The sequence below is a fragment of the Garra rufa genome, chromosome 6 (genome assembly GCF_049309525.1).
Source record: "Garra rufa chromosome 6, GarRuf1.0, whole genome shotgun sequence".
NCBI lineage: Eukaryota > Metazoa > Chordata > Actinopteri > Cypriniformes > Cyprinidae > Garra > Garra rufa.
Window position 1 is genome coordinate 40,880,553 of NC_133366.1, and position 22,519 is coordinate 40,903,071.

The 22,519-nt window shown below is 36.0% G+C and overlaps 1 protein-coding gene across 6 annotated transcripts in view; it reads right to left on the reverse strand.

The window, feature by feature from the left end:
- Positions 1 to 20,614, reverse strand: part of micu3a (mitochondrial calcium uptake family, member 3a) — a 41,948-nt gene extending 21,334 nt beyond the window's left edge. For 3 of the 6 annotated variants that reach the window (XM_073842036.1, XM_073842035.1, XM_073842037.1), the window contains exons 1-8: positions 20,324 to 20,614; positions 18,135 to 18,282; positions 15,671 to 15,702; positions 15,438 to 15,516; positions 6,400 to 6,447; positions 3,644 to 3,726; positions 3,465 to 3,533; positions 1,990 to 2,031 (exon numbers count right to left, since the gene is read on the reverse strand). In XM_073842036.1, the coding sequence (XP_073698137.1) occupies positions 1,990 to 2,031; positions 3,465 to 3,533; positions 3,644 to 3,726; positions 6,400 to 6,447; positions 15,438 to 15,516; positions 15,671 to 15,702; positions 18,135 to 18,282; positions 20,324 to 20,590 (768 nt within the window). In that variant the 5' untranslated portion in view covers positions 20,591 to 20,614. The remainder of the gene's footprint in view (positions 1 to 1,989; positions 2,032 to 3,464; positions 3,534 to 3,643; positions 3,727 to 6,399; positions 6,448 to 15,437; positions 15,517 to 15,670; positions 15,703 to 18,134; positions 18,283 to 20,323) is intronic. The other 3 variants (XM_073842040.1, XM_073842039.1, XM_073842038.1) reach the window with 1 other exon arrangement.
- Between the last annotated feature and the right edge of the window lie 1,905 nt (positions 20,615 to 22,519).

Here is a 22,519-nt window from a genome sequence, read left to right on the forward strand (position 1 = left end):
CTTCTATGACTATAGCTGTACTTCACATACAGTGCCTTGCGAAAGTATTCATACCCCTTGATTTTTTCACATTTTGTTATGTTGCTGCCTTATGTAAAACTGCTTTAAATTACTTTTTCTACATCAATCTACACTCCATACACCATAATAGCAAAGCAAAACAGTTTTTTAACATCTTTGCAAATTTATTAAAAATAAAAAACTTGAATGATTCCACTGCATAAGTATTCATACCTTTTTCTGGGACAGTTAAATGCTGTTAAATTTAGCTCAGGAGCATTCATATTGCTTGTAGATGTTACTACACTTCGAGTGAAGTTAACATGTGGCGAATTCAATTGAATGGGTATGATTTGGAAAGGCACACACGTCTTAATAAAAGGTCTAACAGATGAAAATTAATATCAGAGCAAAAAACCAAGCCCTGAGATCAAAAGCCACACATCTGGGGAAGAGTTCAACAACCAGGGCCTCTTCCTAGAGCTGGATTCCTGGCCAAACTGAGCAATTGATGGAGAAGGGATTTGGTTAGAGTGGTGACCAAGATCCTGATGGTCACTCTAGCTGAGCTCCATGATCATACGTTGAGATAGGAAAAACCTTCAGAAGGACAAACATCACTGCAACACTCCACTTATCTGGGCTTTATGGTGGTGTGGTGGACCCAATTCTCTCCTTGATGAAGATACATGAAAACACACTTTGAATTTGAAGGACCCTCAGAAACAATATTTTCTGGTCTGATGAACATTAATTCCAAGCATCATGTTTGAAGGAAACCAGGCATTGCTCATCACCTGCAGAGTACCATCCAAAAAATAAAGTGTGCTGGTAGCAACCTCATGCTGTGGGCTGTCTTTGAGCAGCAGGGACTGGGCTCATCAGAGTAAAATGAAAGCTCAACACAGCAAAATATAGAGATAGCTTTCATGAAAACTTAGTCCAGAGCATTCAGAACCTCAGACTGGGCAGAAGGTTCTCGTTCCAACAGGACAATGAGCCTAAGCACACAGCAAGAGTGGCTTATAGACAACTCTGTGAATGTCCTTGAGTGGCCCAGCTAGAACCTGGGATTGAACCCAATCAAAGATTTCTGGAGAAAGCTGAAAATGTCTGCTAGACCCCATTTAACCTGACAGAGCTTGAGCGGTGAAGCAGTTAGGAGAAGAATGGCAGATAATTGCCAAATGCTGATGTACAAAGCTTGTCGCCTCATACCCAAAACGACTTGAGACTGTTAAGGTGCTTCAGGTAAGTACTGAGTTAAGGGTATGAATACTTATGCAATGTACTTATTTCCGTTTTTCATTTTGAATACATTTACAAAGTTGTGACAGTTCTGTTTTTGCTTTATCATAATGATGTATGGAGTGTAGACTGATGATGAAAAGGTCATTTAAAGCAGTTTAACATAAGGCAGCTACATAAAAAAACAAAAAAATAATGAAATGGGGTATGAATACTTTTGCAAGGTACTGTATAATGATAGCATAAATCCGTTAATGTGGTCTTGAAAGAGTTCTCTCTGACTTTTTAAATGTCTATTTAATCTCATTGATGTCTTGAAGAAACAACCTCAACATCTAATTTATCATCTTTCTTTTCTTTCGGGTATCAGTGATTGAGAGATGTAATATAAGTGATTTAATGTAAGTGAATGTGAAAGACTCCAGAGCTGGCTCAATAGAAAACACATTTTCTACCAACAACTCCACCTACTCTTACCCAGACCTGTTCTTTATAGCCCACTGATGAAGTTTGTAACTGACCCGTTGTGGTTAAAGCAACTAAAATCAATAAGAATCAAATTAGACTGATTGTGGCAAAACACCCACATGCTCTCTGACCTCTGAGGTCCACTCTACCTCCCTCCACATTTTCATTCAGTCATCTGCAGATCTCTCTCATTGTCCCATCATTGCTGCCATGATTTCAAGATTCACACAGAGGTTATAGTTCACAGGTCAGAGGGCCGAGGGTGATACATACGCTGTTTACGGGGGCAACCTGATATCCATAGAGCTGCATACTCTACACAGAGACGAGAGGAGAGGTCACAGCATGCGGAAGAGGAGAGGAAGGAGAGAACCACATAAGAAGAGATGGACAAAGACAGGTTAAACATGCAAAGAGTAGAAAGTGGTTTAACCACAGGACAGTTGGCACACTTTCGCAAGCTTCCAAGAGGGGATGACGCCACTGGCTCCCTCTCAGACAGCCCTTGGAAACTGGACATGTCAATGAGATAAGAAGGGTTATGCATCCGGGACAGGTAAAACAAACACAGATAAGTCTAGAGGAAGTTTACAGTGGATGGCCAAATGCACTTAGATGTTTTAGGATATATATGGGGGATTTTGAGCATCCCATATATATAAACATGCCAACGTTTTATAGGTTATGGTTGTATTACTAACCCCAAGTATGAGCAAAACAAATACTTATGCAAACACCACTAATTACATGTTACTGTAACCACTGTTACATCTCACTCCAAGTTCTTTCAAAGAGCGCTGAATTCAGTTAGTGTGAATGAATGTCACTCCATATATTATTATGTGTTGAAAGACTTCAAAAAAGTATATGGTCTCTGTACAATATCTCTGATTAAGTTTTCACAACATGGTAACATTTTATCCCACAGTCATTTGACAAACAAGCATCTTCCCACGTTTGGTTTGATTAATATGACACGAATCATTGACTCATTGTACATTTGCAGCATTTAAAATAACACTAGAAATATTCTGCCCCATGCCATACTGGTTGCCATGGGACAAAACATAAAGAACGCTATCATGTCAAGCAAAAATATAAAGAAGAATAACAAAACAGACACCATTTTATATAAAATCCTCAAACACAGTGAACAAAAGAAAGAGAAAGTTGTAAATGGAGAAAGTTAACGCCATAAAGGCAAGCCCTTGAACCCTGTTTATCTCATGAAATCCTTTCGTTTTCATAGCTTCATAGAAATAGCTTATGGGAGATAGTAGCAATCCCTAAAACTAACTTCGGATTTTTAGATCAAACTCTTCTCCAGTATGTATCACTTGCCAGCTACAAACAAGTATGTTTGGATGATATTTACAATTACTGATTTGGCATAAACTACAAGTTTTATAAAGCCATGTACAGTAACTATACCTTTAAAACATTAATTAGCATTTAAATATACGGTTTATGACACTTTCTACAAACTGAAAGCAAAAAAGTTTATTTTTTGAGTTTTTGATCATTTTTATTTTTTTCTAGCAAATGTTTCAGTGACAGGAGGTTAACCATCAAGCTCAGGGGGTGTATGTTTCCTGAGTTTAGAATATTTGTGTGATTTAATGTTTTAAATTAAATGTGCAAATGTGTAAAATTATCATTATACAGGATTATAATTAAAATTTTACTATTTGGGAAAAGTAGGACTGAAAAAACAGATTACAATATCATTATAAACAAATATGCCTTACCAGTTGAGCAGATTTTTCAGCATCTCCCTTTCTTCCTTTCTCATTTTTCTTTCGGAAGATTTCTTGCAACTATAAAATGAAGGAAACACAGAAGGAAAAAAGCAAATAAATAATGGTGAGTTGAATATTTATTTTTAAAAACAAACATCAAAGACCAGAATTATAATTTATCAACTCACCACGAGAAATTCCCGTTTGTCCACCATCTGGTTACCGTCAGCATCAAACATGTTAAACGCAATCTTAAAGCCTGCATGAGGCTCTAAAGAATAGATGTGAAAAGAATGTTATATTATAATAAGTTGCAGCACAAGTTTTATAAAATGATACAATGTGTAAATGTACAGTTGAGTTCAAAAGTTTACATACACCTTAGAGAATCTGGAAAATGTTAATTATTTTACCAAAATAGGAGGGATCATACAAAATACAAAATGCAAAATGCAATGTTAACAACACAGTATTGAGAATCAAGCGTATGTAAACTTTTGAACAGGGTCATTTTTAAAAATTCAACTATTATTTTCTCTTGTGGACTGTATGTAAACATATTTTATGTGAAATATCTTATTCAGGTCAGTACTAAATAAAAAATAGCATGCATTTTGCATGATCCCTCTTGTTTTGGTCAAATAATTTACATTTAGCAGATTCTGCAAGGTTTATGTAAACTTTTGACCTAAACTGTATTCATTTTGCAGTCAATCTGGTAAACCACTATTAAACATTAAGCCACTAGATGGCTAAAGCAATGATCAGATCAGACATGAGGCCCACATTTCTAAGAACCTGTGTTATCACCCCAAGAGCTTGCAATACACTTTTGATTTTACCACTTTTCCTTTCATCACTCTCTTCAGGTGTTTTTGAACCCGTCAAGAGCCACATGTCTTCACTTTGTTATGTTGCCTAAGCAACAGCAGAAGAGAGCATGTCAGGCGGTGTGTTTCTGTGTTACAGCTACTTTAAGACACTAGTCTAGTCAAATAGATCTACTTAAAGGGACAGTTCAGCCAAAAATGAAAATTCTGTCATTAATTACTCACCCTCATGTAGTTCCAAACCTGTAAGACCTTTGTTCATCTTGAGAACAGAATAGAATAGTACAGAACTAGTTCAGAACTAGAATATACAGAAGATGTGAATGTGCGGCGAAGACTGACATGGAAGAGAAGAAATTGTTGAATCATTAATCGTTAAAATTGTTAAATTGTTAAGTTGTTATTTTTGTTTTCTTTGTGCAAAAGAAGTATTCCCATACTTCATAAAATTAAAGTTGAACCATTGATGTCACATGGACTGCTTTAACAATGTCCTTACTACCTGTCTGGGCCTTGAACTTGTCGGTTGCATTGCTGTCTATGCAGGGTCAGAAAGCTCTTGGATTTCATTAAAAATATCTTAATTTGTGTTCCGAAGACCTGTCTTACAGGTTTGGAACGTCATGAGGGTGTGTAATTAATGACAGAATTTTCAATACTTGGTGAGCCAACCCTTTAACATCTCAGTTATTTCTCATAACAGTGAATGGAAAACAAATGAAGATTTTCCTGAAGTCTCCTGCATCACAGACATTTTATCTTGAGATAAAGAGTTATCTCAAACATGAATGTTTCGGAAGAAATCTCAACCACGTAACAAACTGCCAAGATTCCAAAGTCTGTGATTTAATGTGAACTAATATTTCTCACAAATTCTTCCATCACTAAAATATCTGAGCTATGCCCTCCACATTCATTCATATCTTTATACAGTTGGTATAACTGAGAAATGTCTTTTTAATCAATTCTTTTGATTTCACTAGTTAATTTTGGGGTGTGAAAATTAATAAAAATTAATGATTTACTCACTCTCAAGCCATCCTAGGTGTATATGACTTTCTTCTTTCAGATGAATACAACTGGAGTTATATTAAAAAATTCCTGGCTCTTCCAGGCTTTATAATGGCAGTTAATGGGTGTTGAGATTTTGAAGTCCAATAAAGTGAATACATCCTTCATAAAAAGTACTCCACACGGCTCCTAGGGGGTTAATAAAGGCCTTCTGAAGCAAATCGATGCATTTGTGTGAGAAAAATATCCATATTCAAAACTTTATAAACCGTAATCACACTCTTTTTTTTCATGAAAGAGTGCCGTTCCTCTAAGCTCAGATGAGAATATGTTAAGTCTGGCAAGAACCAAGTTTTGTTTCAAGCAAAGGAAAACCAGTCTCCTCTTGGCTTATATCTAAATCCTCAAACATTTTTCTTTACAAATACATTAATTCTGCTCAGAAGGCCTGTATTAACACCCCAGAGCCATGTGGAGTAATTTTATGCACTATATTTTGCTTCAAAATCTCCATTATACAAACTGAAAGCACCAGGACATTTTTGAAAATAACTTTAATTTTATTTGCCTGAAAGAAAAAAGTCATAAACATAGGATGGCTTGAACGTGAGTAAATCATAGATAATTTTCAACCTTACACTTTTTAGGTCCTATGTCAATTCAAAAATATGCTTTAAATAATGCAATATATGTATTTATATTTCTTCCGAATAATTTTATTGGAAACTTTTGATAGTTAAATAGGATATGTCTTAGAACTCAGTCTCCTGAGCTTTAAATAAGCAACCTCCGAGCAGCCAAATCTTCCTTTGGCATGAAATCTGAAACGTTAAATGTGCAGTGAGTAAAATGTGGCTTTAGAGAAACTTTTTTGGTGAGGGTGAGAGTCTGGGTGGGCCTCGTCTGAGGTCTGAGCCACACAACAGACGTAAAACATCCACGGACCAGAACGATCTTTGATTCATGTTTAAAATAGGATACAGGCATAGTGCGCTGATTTCAAAAGAGATGGGCAGAGAAAAATAAAGCATGGGATAAGAATGAAAGGTTAAGGGAGGGAGACAGAGAGAGAGAAAAGATGGAGAGATAGAGGTCATACTCACTTGTCAGAATGCAGAGCAGAAAGAGATACTCGGTGTAAGCGATGATGCCTGAAAAAGGATATCAAAGGGTCACATCCATTCTGCTAATGTACAGTAACACACTAACAACCTACAAATGGCCTCGTCTTCCCTTTTCATAATCTCTCCTTTTTCTTTTACTCTTTGTCTAAACTGAAAACTCAGGAGGCGGCTCATCTGAAGCTTGGATTATAATGTTTACTGATTTTCAAAGCTAGGGGCCTCCAGAGATAGATGGAGTCACATACCCTTTTCCCTTCTTCTCCTGCTCCAAGAAAAAAGACAAGTAATCCTCCCTTTCATGATGATAACATCTAAAAAGGTGCCTCTTGGCTAAAGTGTCCGTCTACGTTTAGGCAACGTTTGCCCCGCGTTTGGCCCACACACTGAAGCTGAAGACTTTGACACTGTGAGTGACCGCCATGGAGACGGAGGCTGCGTTCAAAGGCTTCTGTTTGGACAAGGGTGTTCTAGAGGCATCCGTCAGGACTGGGAGATGTGCCCCATTTAGACAGGGAACTGTCCTGCTTTTGTTAGACTCGTGAGAAAAGTGGCAAAGTGGAGTACGAAGGAACGAGAGAGCGAGAGTCAAAAGAAAAGCCAAAACGAGACAAAGCGAGGTGGGCTGATGGAAAGATGGAAGTTCTGTTATGTAAAGGCACTGGGGGAGGGCAGGGAGAAGGGATACGTTTTCCTACACCTCCATTGAAAGTGTTCCTCTCCACAGCTTCTGTGTGAAGGGGGACATGGAGACAGTAGCAGGCATACAGATAGTTCAGGGTGAGTGGACTGAGTGTTACGGGACACTGCCTGTGCGCCTTCGGGAGGAAAACCCGACACTGAAAATTCAACCCAACACCCGCAGTCTCACGCACTCACTCAAGCAATACAGAGGCATTCAAAGTCCACTGAGCAAGACAACTTGAGCCAGAAGAGACAGTCAGATTGGAAAATTCAGGCAGAATCGTCATATTGCACTCATATTCATTTGAAACTCTGACATCTTCTATTGTGTTTTATGGAATGAAGTAAACAATACAGGTTTAATGGACAAACACTACCAGTCAAAAGTAGATTTTTTATGTTTTTTTTAAGTCTTTTCTGCTCAGTAAGCTTACGTTAGTCTGATCGAAAGCACAGCAAAAACAGTGAAATTTTAAAATATTTTTACTATTTAAAATAACTATTAAAATAAATGTAATTTATTCCTGTGATTTCAAAGCTGAATTCTTAGAATCATTGATCCAGTCACATGATCCTTCAGAAATCATTCTAATATTATGATTTTCTGCTCAAATGTATTATTATTATGTTGAAAACAGATGAGTAGAATTTCTTCAGGTTTCAAAAGAACAGCAATTATCTGAAACAGAAATCTTTTGTAACATTATAAATGTCTTTGTCATCGTTTTTGATCAAATTTAAATCATTCTTGCTAAATAAAAGTATTAATTTCTATTTCTCTACCAAACAATTATGACTCAGAGCTTTTGAATGGTATAGTTTATAATGTTACGAAAGCATTTTATTTCGGACAAATGCTGATCTTTGGATCTATTAATCAAATAAGCCTAAAAAATGTTTAAAATCGTGGCAATAAAAATAATGGCAATAGTGTTCTTGAACAGCAAATCAGCATATTAGAATGATCTTTGAAGATCATGTGACACTGAAGACTGGAGTAATGATGCTAAAAATGTAGCTTAGATCACAGGAATAAATGACATTTTACAATATGTTCAAATAGAAAGCAGTTCTTTAAATAGTAAAAATATTTCACAATATTATTGCTTTTGCTGTTTTGGATCAAATAAATGCAAGCTTGGTGAGCTGATATTAAAAGTCTTACTGTTCAAAAACTTTTGACTGGTAGTGTAAACGACAATCAAATCTTCATTTTTAGCCAACTATTGCTTTAAAATCCACTGTGAACTCTGTGGCTTGAGTTATATTACAAAAAGATCTATTATTATTATTAGTATGTTTAAAACAGCTGAGTAGAATTTCTTCAGGTTTCAGAAGAACAGCAATTATCTCAAACAGAAATCTTTTGTAACATTATAAATGCCTTTATCATCGCTTTTGATCAATTTAAAGCATCCTTGCTAAATAAAAGTATTTATTTCTATCATTTCTTTCCTAAAAAATGATGACTTCCAAGCTTTTGAAGCTTGGTATAGTGTATAATGTTACAAAAGTGTTTTATTTCAGATAAATGCTGATCTTTGGATCTATTAATCAAATAAGCCTAAAAATGTTTTAAATCGTGGCAATAAAAATAATAAAAAAGTGTTCTTGAACAGCAAATCAGCATATTAGAATGATCTTTGAAGATCATGTGACACTGAAGACTGGAGTAATGATGCTAAAAATGTAGCTTTGATCACAGGAATAAATGACATTTTAAAATATGTTCAAATAGAAAGCAGTTCTTTAAATAGTAAAAATATTTCACAATATTATTGCTTTTGCTGTTTTGGATCAAATAAATGCAAGCTTGGTGAGCAGATATTAAAAGTCTTACTGTTCAAAAACTTTTGACTGGTAGTGTAAACGACAATCAAATCTTCATTTTTAGCCAACTATTGCTTTAAAATCCACTGTGAACTTTGTGGCTTGAGTTAAATTGACGTTAGAGCTGAAGACTCGGGGTCAAAGGTTATCAATGGGGATCTAAAACAAATTTGAAGACATTAATAGATGTCTAAAAGCTGCTTTAAACTGGTAAAACACGGCTTTTTGGCTGCAGACCTTTTGTTAATGTTTACATGGTGCTTACAAATGTAGTAAATCTTTGTTTTGAGCAGGGCCCCTTAAATGAAGAGGCGCTGTTTTACATTCCAGTCATTCCTGTTCAATACGCTCTCAATACTACATCTGTCTGCTAGAGAGATGCAAGTTTAAATGCCAAATCTGATGTGTTTGTATGAGATGATTCATACTTTTAAAGGTTTGCATACCGATCGTTCTCAATTTACAATGTAAAAACACAGGTATGAGGAGAAAGGTCTGGTTCCTGATCTGGATGCATAACAACAGCAATGGAAACTATTTGTAGAATTTTTGTTAGAAAAAAGGAAATGGCACAGATTAGCTCTGAAAGGTATTCATTTACAGTTTATATTAGATGTTCTCAACAGTTCTTGTTTTAGAAACCAGATTTAACATGAAAACAACACATTTAATATAGATATTAACCAGGACTACAACTTTAAAGAGATACTTCACCCAAAAAAGAAAATTCTGTCATTAATTACTTACCCTCATGTTGTTCCAAAGCCAAAATAACACAAATTAAGATATTTTGATGAAAGCGGAAAGCTTTCTGACCCTGCATAGACAGCAACGGAATTGACATGTTCAAGGCCCAGAAAGTCAACAGCACCACAGGAAAACGTGTGACAAAGACTGACAGAGAAGTGAAGAAATTGTTGAAAAAGTCATTGTTTTTGTTTTCTTTGTGCACAAAAAGTATTCTTGTAGCTTCATTAAATTATGGTTGAACCATGAATGTCACATGAACTATTTTAACAATGTCCTTACTACCTTTCTGGGCCTTGAACGTGTCAGGTGCATTGCAGTATATGCAGGCTCCGAAAGCTCTCGGATTTCATCAAAAATATCTTAATTTGTGTTCCGAAGATGAACGAAGGTCTTGCGGGTTTGGAATGCCATAAGAGTGAGTAATTAATGACAGAATTTTCATTTTTGGGTGAACTAACCTTTTAAGATGAGAATGTCACATAACCTGTCCAGGTTAGTTACGGTTTCTGCACATTTTTTGAAGGTACATTTAAGTCTTTAAGTAAAGAAAATAAAAAATAATAATAAAGGGAATTAATATGGCAATATCTGTAATAGTAAATGTTAAAGGAGCAGACATTGAGTTTCAGACATTGAGACATTGACTTCCAGCAGATCTCCATTACTTTTAAATTTATTTTGCAAAATACCTTAACTATAAAATGGAAATAACTTTCTGTACCCTCTGATTACACTGCAAAACGTGATGTTCTTGCTCAAAATTTTTGTCTTGTTTTCCAAGGCAAACATGTAAAGATTCTTGAATCAAGATAAAGCCAGAAGAAACTGCAAAGAGAGTCTTGTTTTCTGAAAAAATTATCAAACTGTCACTTTAAAAAGTTACTTTATGATTAAAACCAGAACAAATATCTGCAGGGGGTCAGGAAAATACACTTAATTCAAAGAGAAAACTAATTTTCATTCCCATTGTTATTTTTACTTGTTTTAGGTATAAATCAATTTTGTTCAATCTTTTCAAGACTTTATATCTTTATTTGGCATCTTAAGTAAATGTACAGTCATGGTCAAAAGTTTTGAGAGTGACACAAATATTAGTTTTCACAAAGTTTGCTGCTAAACTGCTTTTAGATCTTTGTTTCAGTTGTTTCTGTGATGTACTGAAATATAATTACAAGCACTTCATACGTTTCAAAGGCTTTTATCGACAATTACATGACATTTATGCAAAGAGTCAGTATTTGCAGTGTTGGCCCTTCTTTTTCAGGACCTCTGCAATTCGACTGGGCATGCTCTCAATCAACTTCTGGGCCAAATCCTGACTGATAGCAACCCATTCTTTCATAATCACTTCGTGGAGTTTGCCAGAATTGGTGGGTTTTTGTTTGTCCACCCGCCTCTTGAGGATTGACCACAAGTTCTCAATGGGATTAAGATCTGGGGAGTTTCCAGGCCATGGACCCAAAATTTCAACGTTCTGGTCCCCGAGCCACTTAGTTATCACTTTTGCCTTATGGCACGGTGCTCCATCGTGCTGGAAAATGCATTGTTCTTCACCAAACTGTTGTTGGATTGTTGGAAGAAGTTGCTGTTGGAGGGTGTTTTGGTACCATTCTTTATTCATGGCTGTGTTTTTGGGCAAAATTGTGAGTGAGCCCACTCCCTTGGATGAGAAGCAACCCCACACATGAATGGTCTCAGGATGCTTTACTTTTGGCATGACACAGGACTGATGGTAGCGCTCACCTTTTCTTCTCCAGACAAGCCTTTTTCCAGATGCCCCAAACAATCGGAAAGAGGCTTCATCGGAGAATATGACTTTGCCCCAGTTCTCAGCAGTCCATTTTCCATACTTTTTGCAGAAGATCAATCTGTCCCTGATGTTTTTTTTTGGAGAGAAGTGGCTTCTTTGCTGCCCTTCTTGACACCAGGCCATCTTCCAAAAGTCTTGGCCTCACTGTGCGTGCAGATGCGCTCACACCTGCCTGCTGCCATTCCTGAGCAAGCTCTGCACTGGTGGCACTCCGATCCCGCAGCTGAATCCTCTTTAGGAGACGATCCTGGCGCTTGCTGGACTTTCTTGGACGCCCTGAAGCCTTCTGAACAAGAATTGAACCTCTTTCCTTGAAGTTCTTGATGATCCTATAAATTGTTGATTTAGGTGCAATCTTAGTAGCCACAATATCCTTGCCTGTGAAGAATTTTTATGCAACGCAATGATGGCTGCACACGTTTCTTTGCAGGTGACCATGGTTAACAATGGAAGAACAATGATTTCAAGCATCATTCTAACCATTCTAACCATTCTGCCATTCTAACCCAATCAGCCTGACATAATGATCTCCAGCCTTGTGCTCGTCAACATTCTCACCTAAGTTAACAAGACGATTACTGAAATGATCTCAGCAGGTCCTTTAATGACAGCAATGAAATGCAGTGGAAAGTTTTTTTCAGGATTAAGTTATTTTTCATGGCAAAGAAGGACTATGCAATTCATCTGATCACTCTTCATAACATTCTGGAGTATATGCAAATTGCTATTATAAAAACTTAAGCAGCAACTTTTCCAATTTCCAATATTTATGTAATTCTCAAAACTTTTGGCCACGACTGTATTTTGATTTAAGGCCTTTTTAAAAAGCATATGTAGTTACTATCATAATTCTTAATCCATAAATGTACTACTGTATTATTTGTTGCAAAGTAAATTCAAACAAAATAAGCTATATAAGAATAGGGTATTATTTATATAAATAAATAAATATAGTATGAATATAGTTTTTATTATAAAATAAAACAAGGAAAAAAAACATATATGTGGATCACAAAATATTTGGCCGAGATACAACTGTTTGAAAATCTGATGGTGCCAAATCTAAACATAACCTTTAAAGGAGAAGTTCCCTTCAAGAACAAAAATTAATAGATAATAAATAAATAATAAATACTCACTCCCTTGTTGTCTTCATTAATAAAGAAATTATGTTTTTTGAGGAAAACATTTTATGATTTCTGTCCATATAGTGGACTTCTATGATGCCCCCGAGTTTAAACTTCCAAAATGCAGTTTTAAAGGGCTCTAAATGATACCAGCCAAGGAAGAAGGGACTTATCTAGCGAAACGATCGGTTATTTTCTAAAGAAAATTGACAATTTAAATTCTTTTTAACCTCAAATGCTCGTCTTGTCCAGCTCTGCGTGAACTCTGTGTATTCTGGTTCCTGACAGTTAGGGTATGTCGAAAAACTCCCATCTCATTTTCTTCTCCAACTTCAAAATCATCCTACATCACTGCAGAAGTACAGATCCAGTGTTTAAAAAGTGAATGTGCAAAGAAGATCAAACGCCCTTTATAAAAAAGGTAAAACAGCGATGTAGGGTGAGTTTGGAGTTGGAGAAGAAAATGAGATGTTTTCGACATACCCTAACAGTACACAGTACACAGAGTTGACGCAGAGCTAGACAAAATGAGCATTTGAGGTTAAAAGTATATAAATTGTCAATTTTTTAAATAAATAACCAATGGTTTCGCTATATAAGGCCCTTCTACCTTGGCTGGGATCTTTTGGAGCCCTTTGAAGCTGCATTTTACCTGCATTTTGGAAGTTTAAACTCTGGGGCATCATAGAGGTCCACTATATGGACAGAAATCCTGAATTGTTTTCCTCAAAAAAGATAATCTCTTTACGACTGAAGAAAGAAAGACATGAACATCTTGGATGACAAGGGGGTGAGTAAATTATCTGCAAATTTTTGTTCTGGAAGAGAACTTCTCCTTTAAAATTGTCCAAATGACGTTCTTAGCAATTCAAAGTTTTGACATATTTCTGGTATGAAATGTACAAAATACCTTCATGGAACATGATCTTTACTTAATATTCTAATGAATCCATACAATGTATTGTTGTTGGTTATGACTGGTTTTGTGGTCCAGGGTCACATATTTGCTTGTTGGACAAAACAGTCATTACTTGCTATAGGGCAGAGGTCTCAAACTCAATTCCTGGAGGACCGCAGCTCTACAGAGTTTAGCTCCAACCAACTCCAACTCACACCTGCTTGGAAGTTTCTAGTAATCCTGAAGACCTTGATTAGCTGGATCAGGTGTGTTTGATTAGGGTTGGAGCTAAACTGTGCAGAGCTGTGGCCCTCCAGGAATTGTGTTTGAGACCGGTGCTATAGGGTTTTCTCAAAATCATACTGCAACATTCTCAACTTCCCATACCTCCTTCAAGTTCTTTCCTTTGACTTCCCCTGAGCGTGCATCCTCTTAGAAACTCCTCCTTAGAGACCAGAGCACATTCACGGATCTCGTTAGCATAGCTTCCTCAATTAACATCTGCAAGCTATCATTACCACAGCTTGAGATCAGACTGCGTGTCAAGCCGAAACTTCTCCTGCAAGGGCATCTTCTGGATGCATGGCTCCACATCAGTGAGACCAACAAGATAAATGTACCGCCGCCAATTTAAAGTGATGATTTCAAAAACTGTAATTACTATGAGGAAGAACAGAATTCAGAGGGTTTATTTTTAGAGTCCCTGCTGGAGTGTAAGAGGGTGGAGTGTGTGTGTATAATTATCACCGCTGGGAATTAGCTGGTGGTGTGAGCGAGTGCTGCTACGTACGCCACGAGCAAATACTTTAGTTGTGGCTGTGCTGCTGAAGAACTGCTCGCTCTTGCAGTTATTAGGCACTCTCGCACGTTGTTTTTAGGGTTTAATCTTCGTTCTGGTCAGCAAGCATGTATTTTGCCTGGAGAATGTACGCTGCACTGGTCCCAGTGAGAGAAAGAGAGGGAGGAAATGGAAACAGTGAGCGAGAGGAAGACGTAGAGGGTGAACTGAGCTATTTTTAGGAGTGCTTGCAGGAAGTAAAAGCCTCAGGCCCATGCTTAACTGGTGCTTGACTGGTACCCACTGAGAAAGAGCAAGAGAGAAAGAGAAGGAGAGACAGGAACGGCGAGGACCATGCATCGCTCAAGTATAATATTTCCTATGTTTCTGTACAGCCGGCACAATAATATGAAACAATATTTTAACCCCCCTTTCTGTCTTCCCATGCTATTACAAAAATAAATAATCTCATTTTCATGTCACTACTGGAACAGTTCATGATTGGGTCCACTGGCTAAGACTGATTTTAACTACAAGCCTACATGTATGATCAGAAAATATACCTGTTACCCTCTCTCTACATGGTGTGAGTAGATCTCATCATTTTGAGGTAAATGTGTTTAAAGGTCTGAAAAAAATGTGTGTGACTTTAAAAAACGTCATTACCAAACACATTTTTCTGCAGTTAAACATACTTTTTGGGGGGTTATTCTATAACATTTAGTTTTTATATGTATACAACTGTTCCGAACTGTGCTAGCTAACCATGTGCTGATTAGCATCTTTGAGGGAGGCTCAAAAGTATCTAAAATTGTCACAAGCGTAACAGTCATGACTGAACGTGTCATCATTGTTTTGGTATTGACAAAAGGGAACACATAATACTTTTTTTATTTAGGGGAAATAAAGAAAATGCTTGTACAGTTTTTACAGTTTTAGTAGTGTTTTAGTATGTGAGCTAAAATTCTGTAATGTGATGTGGTCGCTACTAAAACATATTGTTACAATTGTAATTGTTATTGATATATGTAAGCTAAATCTTAACATATCAATGTAACCCTTCTTATTAAATTATATATTACTGTGTTTTAGTATTGACAAATTTGGGTAGAGGACAAATATAAGCTGGAATACAAAAATCACCTCGTTCCCGAAGGTTCCTGAACAGCTTAGATGTTCCTTTCCACACTGGTGGAGTGTCGGACAAGATCTTCTCCATGTCCTGTAAATCATGTCAAAAACTATTTGAGAAAAAAAATTGTTCCCTCTCAGGACTGTAAATACAGTATAATGAAATCTAAATCCTAATATTATCTATAAATAATAAATAATTTATCTAAGCTATCATATCTACTTGGCATAGATTTACAACATACCTGTTTGGTGAGAGACCTCCAAGGTTTCCTTACTAAGAATAACAGACAGAGAAAAACAGAAAGAGGGTGGCCGGTGAGATAAGATCAGGATGAAGTTCTAATCCCATAATATTTAACAATCAGACAAAACAAGATTTTTAGAGTAGCAATTTTTTAAGCAGACAAGAGCTGGGCTAAACAGTTCTGTGCTCTCTCATGGCAACAAGCTCCATGGAGATATGCAGAGAGGCTTAGTTGGTCCTACAGGCTTTGCTTCAGACATAATGCAACTATCAACTATTATTATTTTAATATTACAGTGCATCTCATCCTCATGGACTGCACCAGATTTGCCAGTTTTTGCTGTGAGATTTTACTCCAATCTTCCCCCAAGACAGGTGCAAATTCTTAGACGCATCTGGGTGCTGTATAAAATGAGACACATGGTTATACAGCTGAAGTCAAAAGTTTACATACACCATGTAGAATCTGCAAAATGTGAATTAGTTTACCAAACTTAAAGGAAACATACAAAATGCATGTTATTTGTTATTTAGTACTGATCTGAATAAGATATGTCACATAAAATAGGTTTACATATAGTCCACAAGAGAAAATAATAATTGAATTTATAAAAATGTCCCTGTTCAAAAATGTACATACACTTGATTCTTAATACTGCTTTGCTACCTGAATTATCCACAGCTGTTTTTTTTGTTTAGTGATAGTTGTTTATGAGTGCCTTGTTTGTCCTGAACAGTTAAACTGCCCACTGTTCTTCAGTAAAATCCTGTGTGATTTTGAGATCCATCTTTTCACACTGAGGACAACTGAGGGACTCATATGCAACTATTACAGAAGGTTCACTTCTTCAGAAGGAAACACAATGCATTAAGAGCTGGGGTTGAAAACTTTTTGAATTTGAAGATCAGGGTTAATTGATCTTATTTTGTCCTCTGGTAAAGATTGGTAATTTTCTTCTGTCGCTTCTGAAGGGCAGTACTAAAAAAGATATAAGAAGTAAAGTCAAAATAAGAAAAATCTAGATATCTTCATTCTGTTCAAAAGTTTTCACCCCCAGCTCTTAATGCATTATGTTCCCTTCTGAAGCACCAGTGAGTGTTCGAATCTTCCTTACGAGTTGCAAATAAGTTTCTCAGTTGGCCTCAGTGTGAAAAGATGGATCTCAAAATCATACAGTCATTGTTGGAAAGGATTCAAAAACACAAAAAATGCAGAAAAAAACAAATAATCAGTGAGACCTGAAGGACTTTTCTGAAAAACAACAGGCAGTTTAACTGTGTTTCAACTATCACAAAAACAAAAACCACAACTGTGGATCATTCAGATTATGACACTGTATTAGGAGTGAAGTGTATGTAAACTTTTGAACAGGGTCATTTTTATTCATTTAACTATTATTTCTCTTGTGGACAATATGTAAACGTATTTTATGTGAAATATCTTATTCAGGTCAGTACTAAATGAAAAATAACATGCATTTTGTATGATCCTTTTTATTTCGGTAAAATAATGAACATTCTACAAGATGTATGTAAACTTTTGACCGTATGTGCTTTTCCATTTCAAGGATGCAGCTGTCTTTCCCAATAGGTTTCTTTAATGTGCTAAGTTATTATAACTGCTGTAAACCATAAATGTTTCAAGGACTGTTTGACAGGTGCATGTGCAATAATCACTTTTGGCTCACTGAACAACTACAAATATATATTGTTTGTTTAAAACCTTTCCAATAAAGATCTGCTTATTTGGATTTTATGAAATGATCTTTAAAACACATCAAAATAAACAAACATTTGGCTCCTGGTACTCATACTGAACATTTGTCATAACACGGAGCAAGTACAAACAATAGGGACTTGCAGGTAAAGCATTAATCGATGTTGTGTTTACTGTGGAACATCATGACATTTATTCTATCAAGACATGCACTTCAAAGCACGGGCTGAATCCAGCTAAGCACTTCTGATGCTCTCTTGCACAGCTTTGATCTGATCCATTAAGCCCCATTAATGACTTTTGTTTCTAATATTTATTCATTAGCGTGCTAGCAACTCATTTATTAGATTAAGGCCCAACAACAAACCATTTAATTTACAATGATGACTTAATTAAACATTACATCTCCATAAAGATATAAATACTTTACAAAAATGCTGTTTTATGTGTACTATGAAGTGCTGGGGAAAAAGAATGATGGATAAAAGTGTCTTCTAAATGAATAAATGTAAGTCTACTTGCAACAAGATAACTCAAATGGTTTGAAAAGACCACATTAGGTGATTTGAAAATGATTAAGTACTTCCATTACGAAAGATATGCAATTACTGGCCCAAATAAACATGTTTAGTTAGCTAAGGTCATTTAATCAGATTTTATATTAAAGAGCCTTGCAGTTTGCAGCTGTTTCTAGTTTAAAAAATAATTTTAGAGTTTAGATGAAGCACATGCACACATTACTCACTGCGGGGTTCGCTCATGGTGACCGACTCAATGAAGTTCTGAGGAGTCATGTACAGCTGTCCCTCATATTCCACCGAGCTGAAGAGACGGAAACGATGCTCATGAGATGACATGTACACGTCAGTTTCATCAAAATCAAACAGTGGAGCCTGCAAGAACCAATAATGAGAAGTACAATTTGTTAATATTTATAGTTTTCAAAGTCATTGTTTTTGTCTCTGTAAATTCACGAATTATAAACAAACGTTTGGTGTTAAATGGCTAATTATTATTTGTAGTGAAGCTGTCTTTGTTCAGTCAGGATCAACAGATGCATCTCTGAAGGACATCAAAAGCTCATCGTTAAAGGCATCATGTGTAATTGTCTTTTGTGTCATGAAACTGTAAGATTTTTTTTCACAGTTGTGCATTATTGTGGCTTGGCACAGATTGATAACTGAATCTAATCTAAACATCTAATAAAAGATATATATTAAAACAGTACGATACAGAGATTTAGACTTTTTATACACTATCAGTCAAAAGTTTTTGAACAGTAGGAGTTTGAATGTTTTTAAAAGAAGTCTTTTTTGCTCTCCAAGCCTGCATTTATTTGATCCAAAGTACAGCAAAACAATACAATTGTGAAATATTTTTACTATTTGAAATAACTGTTTTCTGTTTGAATATATTTTAAAAGGTAATTTATTCCTGTGATCAAAAGCTAAGTTTTCAGCATCATAACTCCAATCTTCAGTGTCACATGATCCTTTAGAAATGATCCTAATATGCTAATATTGAATAATGATCCAAAGATCAACATTTGAAAAAAAAAAAAAGGCTTTTCAACATAATAATTATTGTTTTTTGAGAAGCAAATCTGAACATTAGAATGATTTCTGAAGGATCATGTGACTGGAGTAATAATGCTAAAATAAAACAGCTTTGAAATCACAGGAATAAAATACATTTGTTTATATATTCAAATAGAAATCAGTTATGTTAAATAGTAAAAAATATTTCAAAATTGTACTGTTTTTGCTCTACTGTGGATCAAATAAATACAGGCTTGGTGAGCAGAAGAGACTTTACTTTACTGAACCTTACTGTTCAAAAACTTTCGACTGGTAGTGTAGACATTAAAATACTAAGATACATAGATTTAAATTGTATTTATAACTACAAATAAAATTTGAAATACTTGGTTAAGTTTTAAAATAACTTTTTATACACACACACACACAAGCATAAAATAAATGTGTGTTCAAGTATTTTAAAATTAATTTGTAGTATTACATTTTTTGACATTAACAATAAAATCTCTATAGAAGCATGTCATCATAAGTAAAAAGACTTGTTTTCGTTATAATTTTGTTTCTCAGTATTAATTAAAAATATATTTAAAAAAAAGTGTTGATGTGTGGCTTGAATACATGAAAGCTATAAATAATGCTTTGATGCAGAATTATGCATTTTCTAAGGTGTAGCATTTCAATGGATTAAATAAGACTTATAATTTTATATCTAGGGAAACATAATGTTTTATCTATATGCATTAGATTAAGTTAAATAAAATGTTTAATTTATTTTAATTTAATGTAGTAACACACACACACACACACACACACACACACACACACACACACAAGGAATGAAAGAACTTGAACTGCAACGCTGAACTGCAACCTTTCCACTCCAGTCAGGGAAACATTTAGTTACTAAGTGGAACAGTCATACCAAAACATCTGGCAGCCCATGGAAACCAAACCTGACAGTCTGCCAAAGGAACAAAAATCCCAAAAATATGTTTACACGCACGTGCCAAAGAATTCTGTACTTAGACATGACAGCTCAACGCTGATAGGGTGCAGATTACACTTTGACAGGCCTCTTATGATAAAGCACAGATAGGTGCATAGCTTTTTCATCCAACCGTAACGCTTGGATATGTGATCTGAAACGTGTGCGCAGTCATTTCAGCACCATGACTGAGGAAAGCGCCCTTCTTCCTGCTGCAGCATCACACAAATGCGCATTGTCATCCAAGCATTATGATTCAACAATTCACCAAACCTAATAACAGTAGGCTACACACTCCCTGTCCGACTAGCAGTTGCATAGATTTGACAGCAGTGAAATCCCTCGCCAGGAAAAAAAACACTAATAGGAAGCAGTGTTACGTGGCACCGGGAACAGTGGGAACAGTCATACCTTCTCCTTCGCTGCTACAGCGGGTAGTGAAGGCAGCAGAGCCCGACAGCCTATTCCATTTATCGGGGCTTTCCTCCCTCTGAATCCGCACTTTTCTGAATAATAATAATACAACACCGCTCCTCCGGCCGCAACGCCCACGGCAACCGCTATTCCTCTGCGTACGCATCGGTTATCCTTCACCGGAGAAAGAAAAAGCGCATTCCGTGGAGTTGACGACAGCGACAAACTCCTAAATATGATTCCTAGTCTGCGCACAGCGGCCATTATTGTTGGTATGACAGAATTTGTCCAAGATTCTCGAGTTCTCATTCATTCATCGCGAGAAGTGCTGGCCCCTCACCGGGATCACCCAGAACAGAGAGGCAGCAAGTCCAATAACTGTGGCATCTGTGAACTTATATGAAAAATGAATAAAATAAAAGCGGTTACCAACGAACAAGTCAGAACAAACGGTCGGGGTGTTTCTTTTTTTACATATAAATGAAGGTATAGATATTACAAATTTGTCAATGTGCTAAACATGAGGAGATGTCAGTATACGGTTCGTCGATAAAACACAAGTGGTTAAATGCAGACAGAAATGAAAGAAGTCTGAATAATTCACACTCTGTCTGTACAAAGTAAGTTTCTAGAAAATCACATATTTTAACAATCTTTTCTCATATTCAGATAATTTTAACATCCATTCACACTTACTTCAAACTCTATTGTACTGTCATTACGCAGATTAGTTGTCACTTGCACTGTACAGTCATTTGAAGTCTAATGCGCACATCTGCTTTGCACATCTGTAGTACGACCTCAAAGTCTGATCAGAGCCTATGGTTCTTTTATAAACACGTCAAGCTCCTATGACTTGTTTTAAGTTTAGCCATGCAGCAAACTGTCAATGTCACCACGAAATCTGGCACATAACTGACATCTCTATTGTAAGTGATCGATCCACTGCGCCTGTGGATTGATCCTGCTCTAGCTGACCACATTGATTTTGGTTTAAGGTATTTTTGGAGATCATAAATACTAATGAGCTAAGGGGACAAACGTGGGAGAACGCGTCCCTTGAGAGAACCGTTGATAAATCACCTATGTGGAAGTGATCTATCCTCCAGAGAGAGAGAGAGAGAGAGAGAGAGAGAGAGAGCAAAAAAGGGGTTTGGCACTTAAATGTTTGTAGATGATTCCTGTTTAGTGCACATGTAAAATTGTATAGCCTCTTGGATTTATAATGTTATATGTGACACAGGACCACAAGCTTTCCATTTATGTATGGTTTTTAGGATAGGACAATATTTGGCCGAGATACGACTATTTGAAAATCTGGAATCTGAGAGTGCAGTGCAAAAAATCTAAATATTAAGAAAATGGCCTTTAAACTTGTCCAAATGAAGTTCTTAGCAATGCATATTACTAATCAACAATTAAATTTTGACATATTTACGGTAGGAAATTTACAAAATAGCTTCATGGAACATGATCTTTACTTAATATACTTTAATATTATACATATTATTTTTAATATAATAACTTAATATTTGCCATAAAATAAAAATCGATCATTTTGAACCATACAATGTTTTTTTGGCTATTGCTACAAGTACACCCGTACTACTTAAGACTGGTTTTGTGGTCCAGGGTCACATATTAATAAAGTCTATTTTATATAAACAGACATTGTCTACAATAATAGCTAATATTAAATAAATAAACAAACAAACAAACATTATACAGTGAACAAAATGCATTGGGTATCCGGAGAATAGTATACAGTATAATTACGCAGTCGATTGCGCATCTTTTTTTAATTTAATAAGGCAACATCAGATCCATACCTAAGTGATCTTTCATGTAATATCTACTTTGAGGCATGTTCTTAGCTGTTGGGCTGGAAAATTTCTATATCAATCACTCATAGTATCAACGATTTGCCATCAAACACTTCGTTTCCTTTGTGTTAATGACCCTGCTTTTGTGCGTAATGAACCTTTGATCTCTGATATCTTTGATACTTCATCTCAACTCATGTTATGCTGGAACTGTTCAAAGGCACTTTGACTTCAGTCAGGGTTGACAGTGCAGTGGTGGCGCTTGCACAGATGTGCAGGTTGTTTTGACTTTTCCTTCTTTATTCTTTTAAAGCCAGTTACATGCACGCTTTATAGGTCGTATAAATTTACACCTGGCTATGACAGCCAT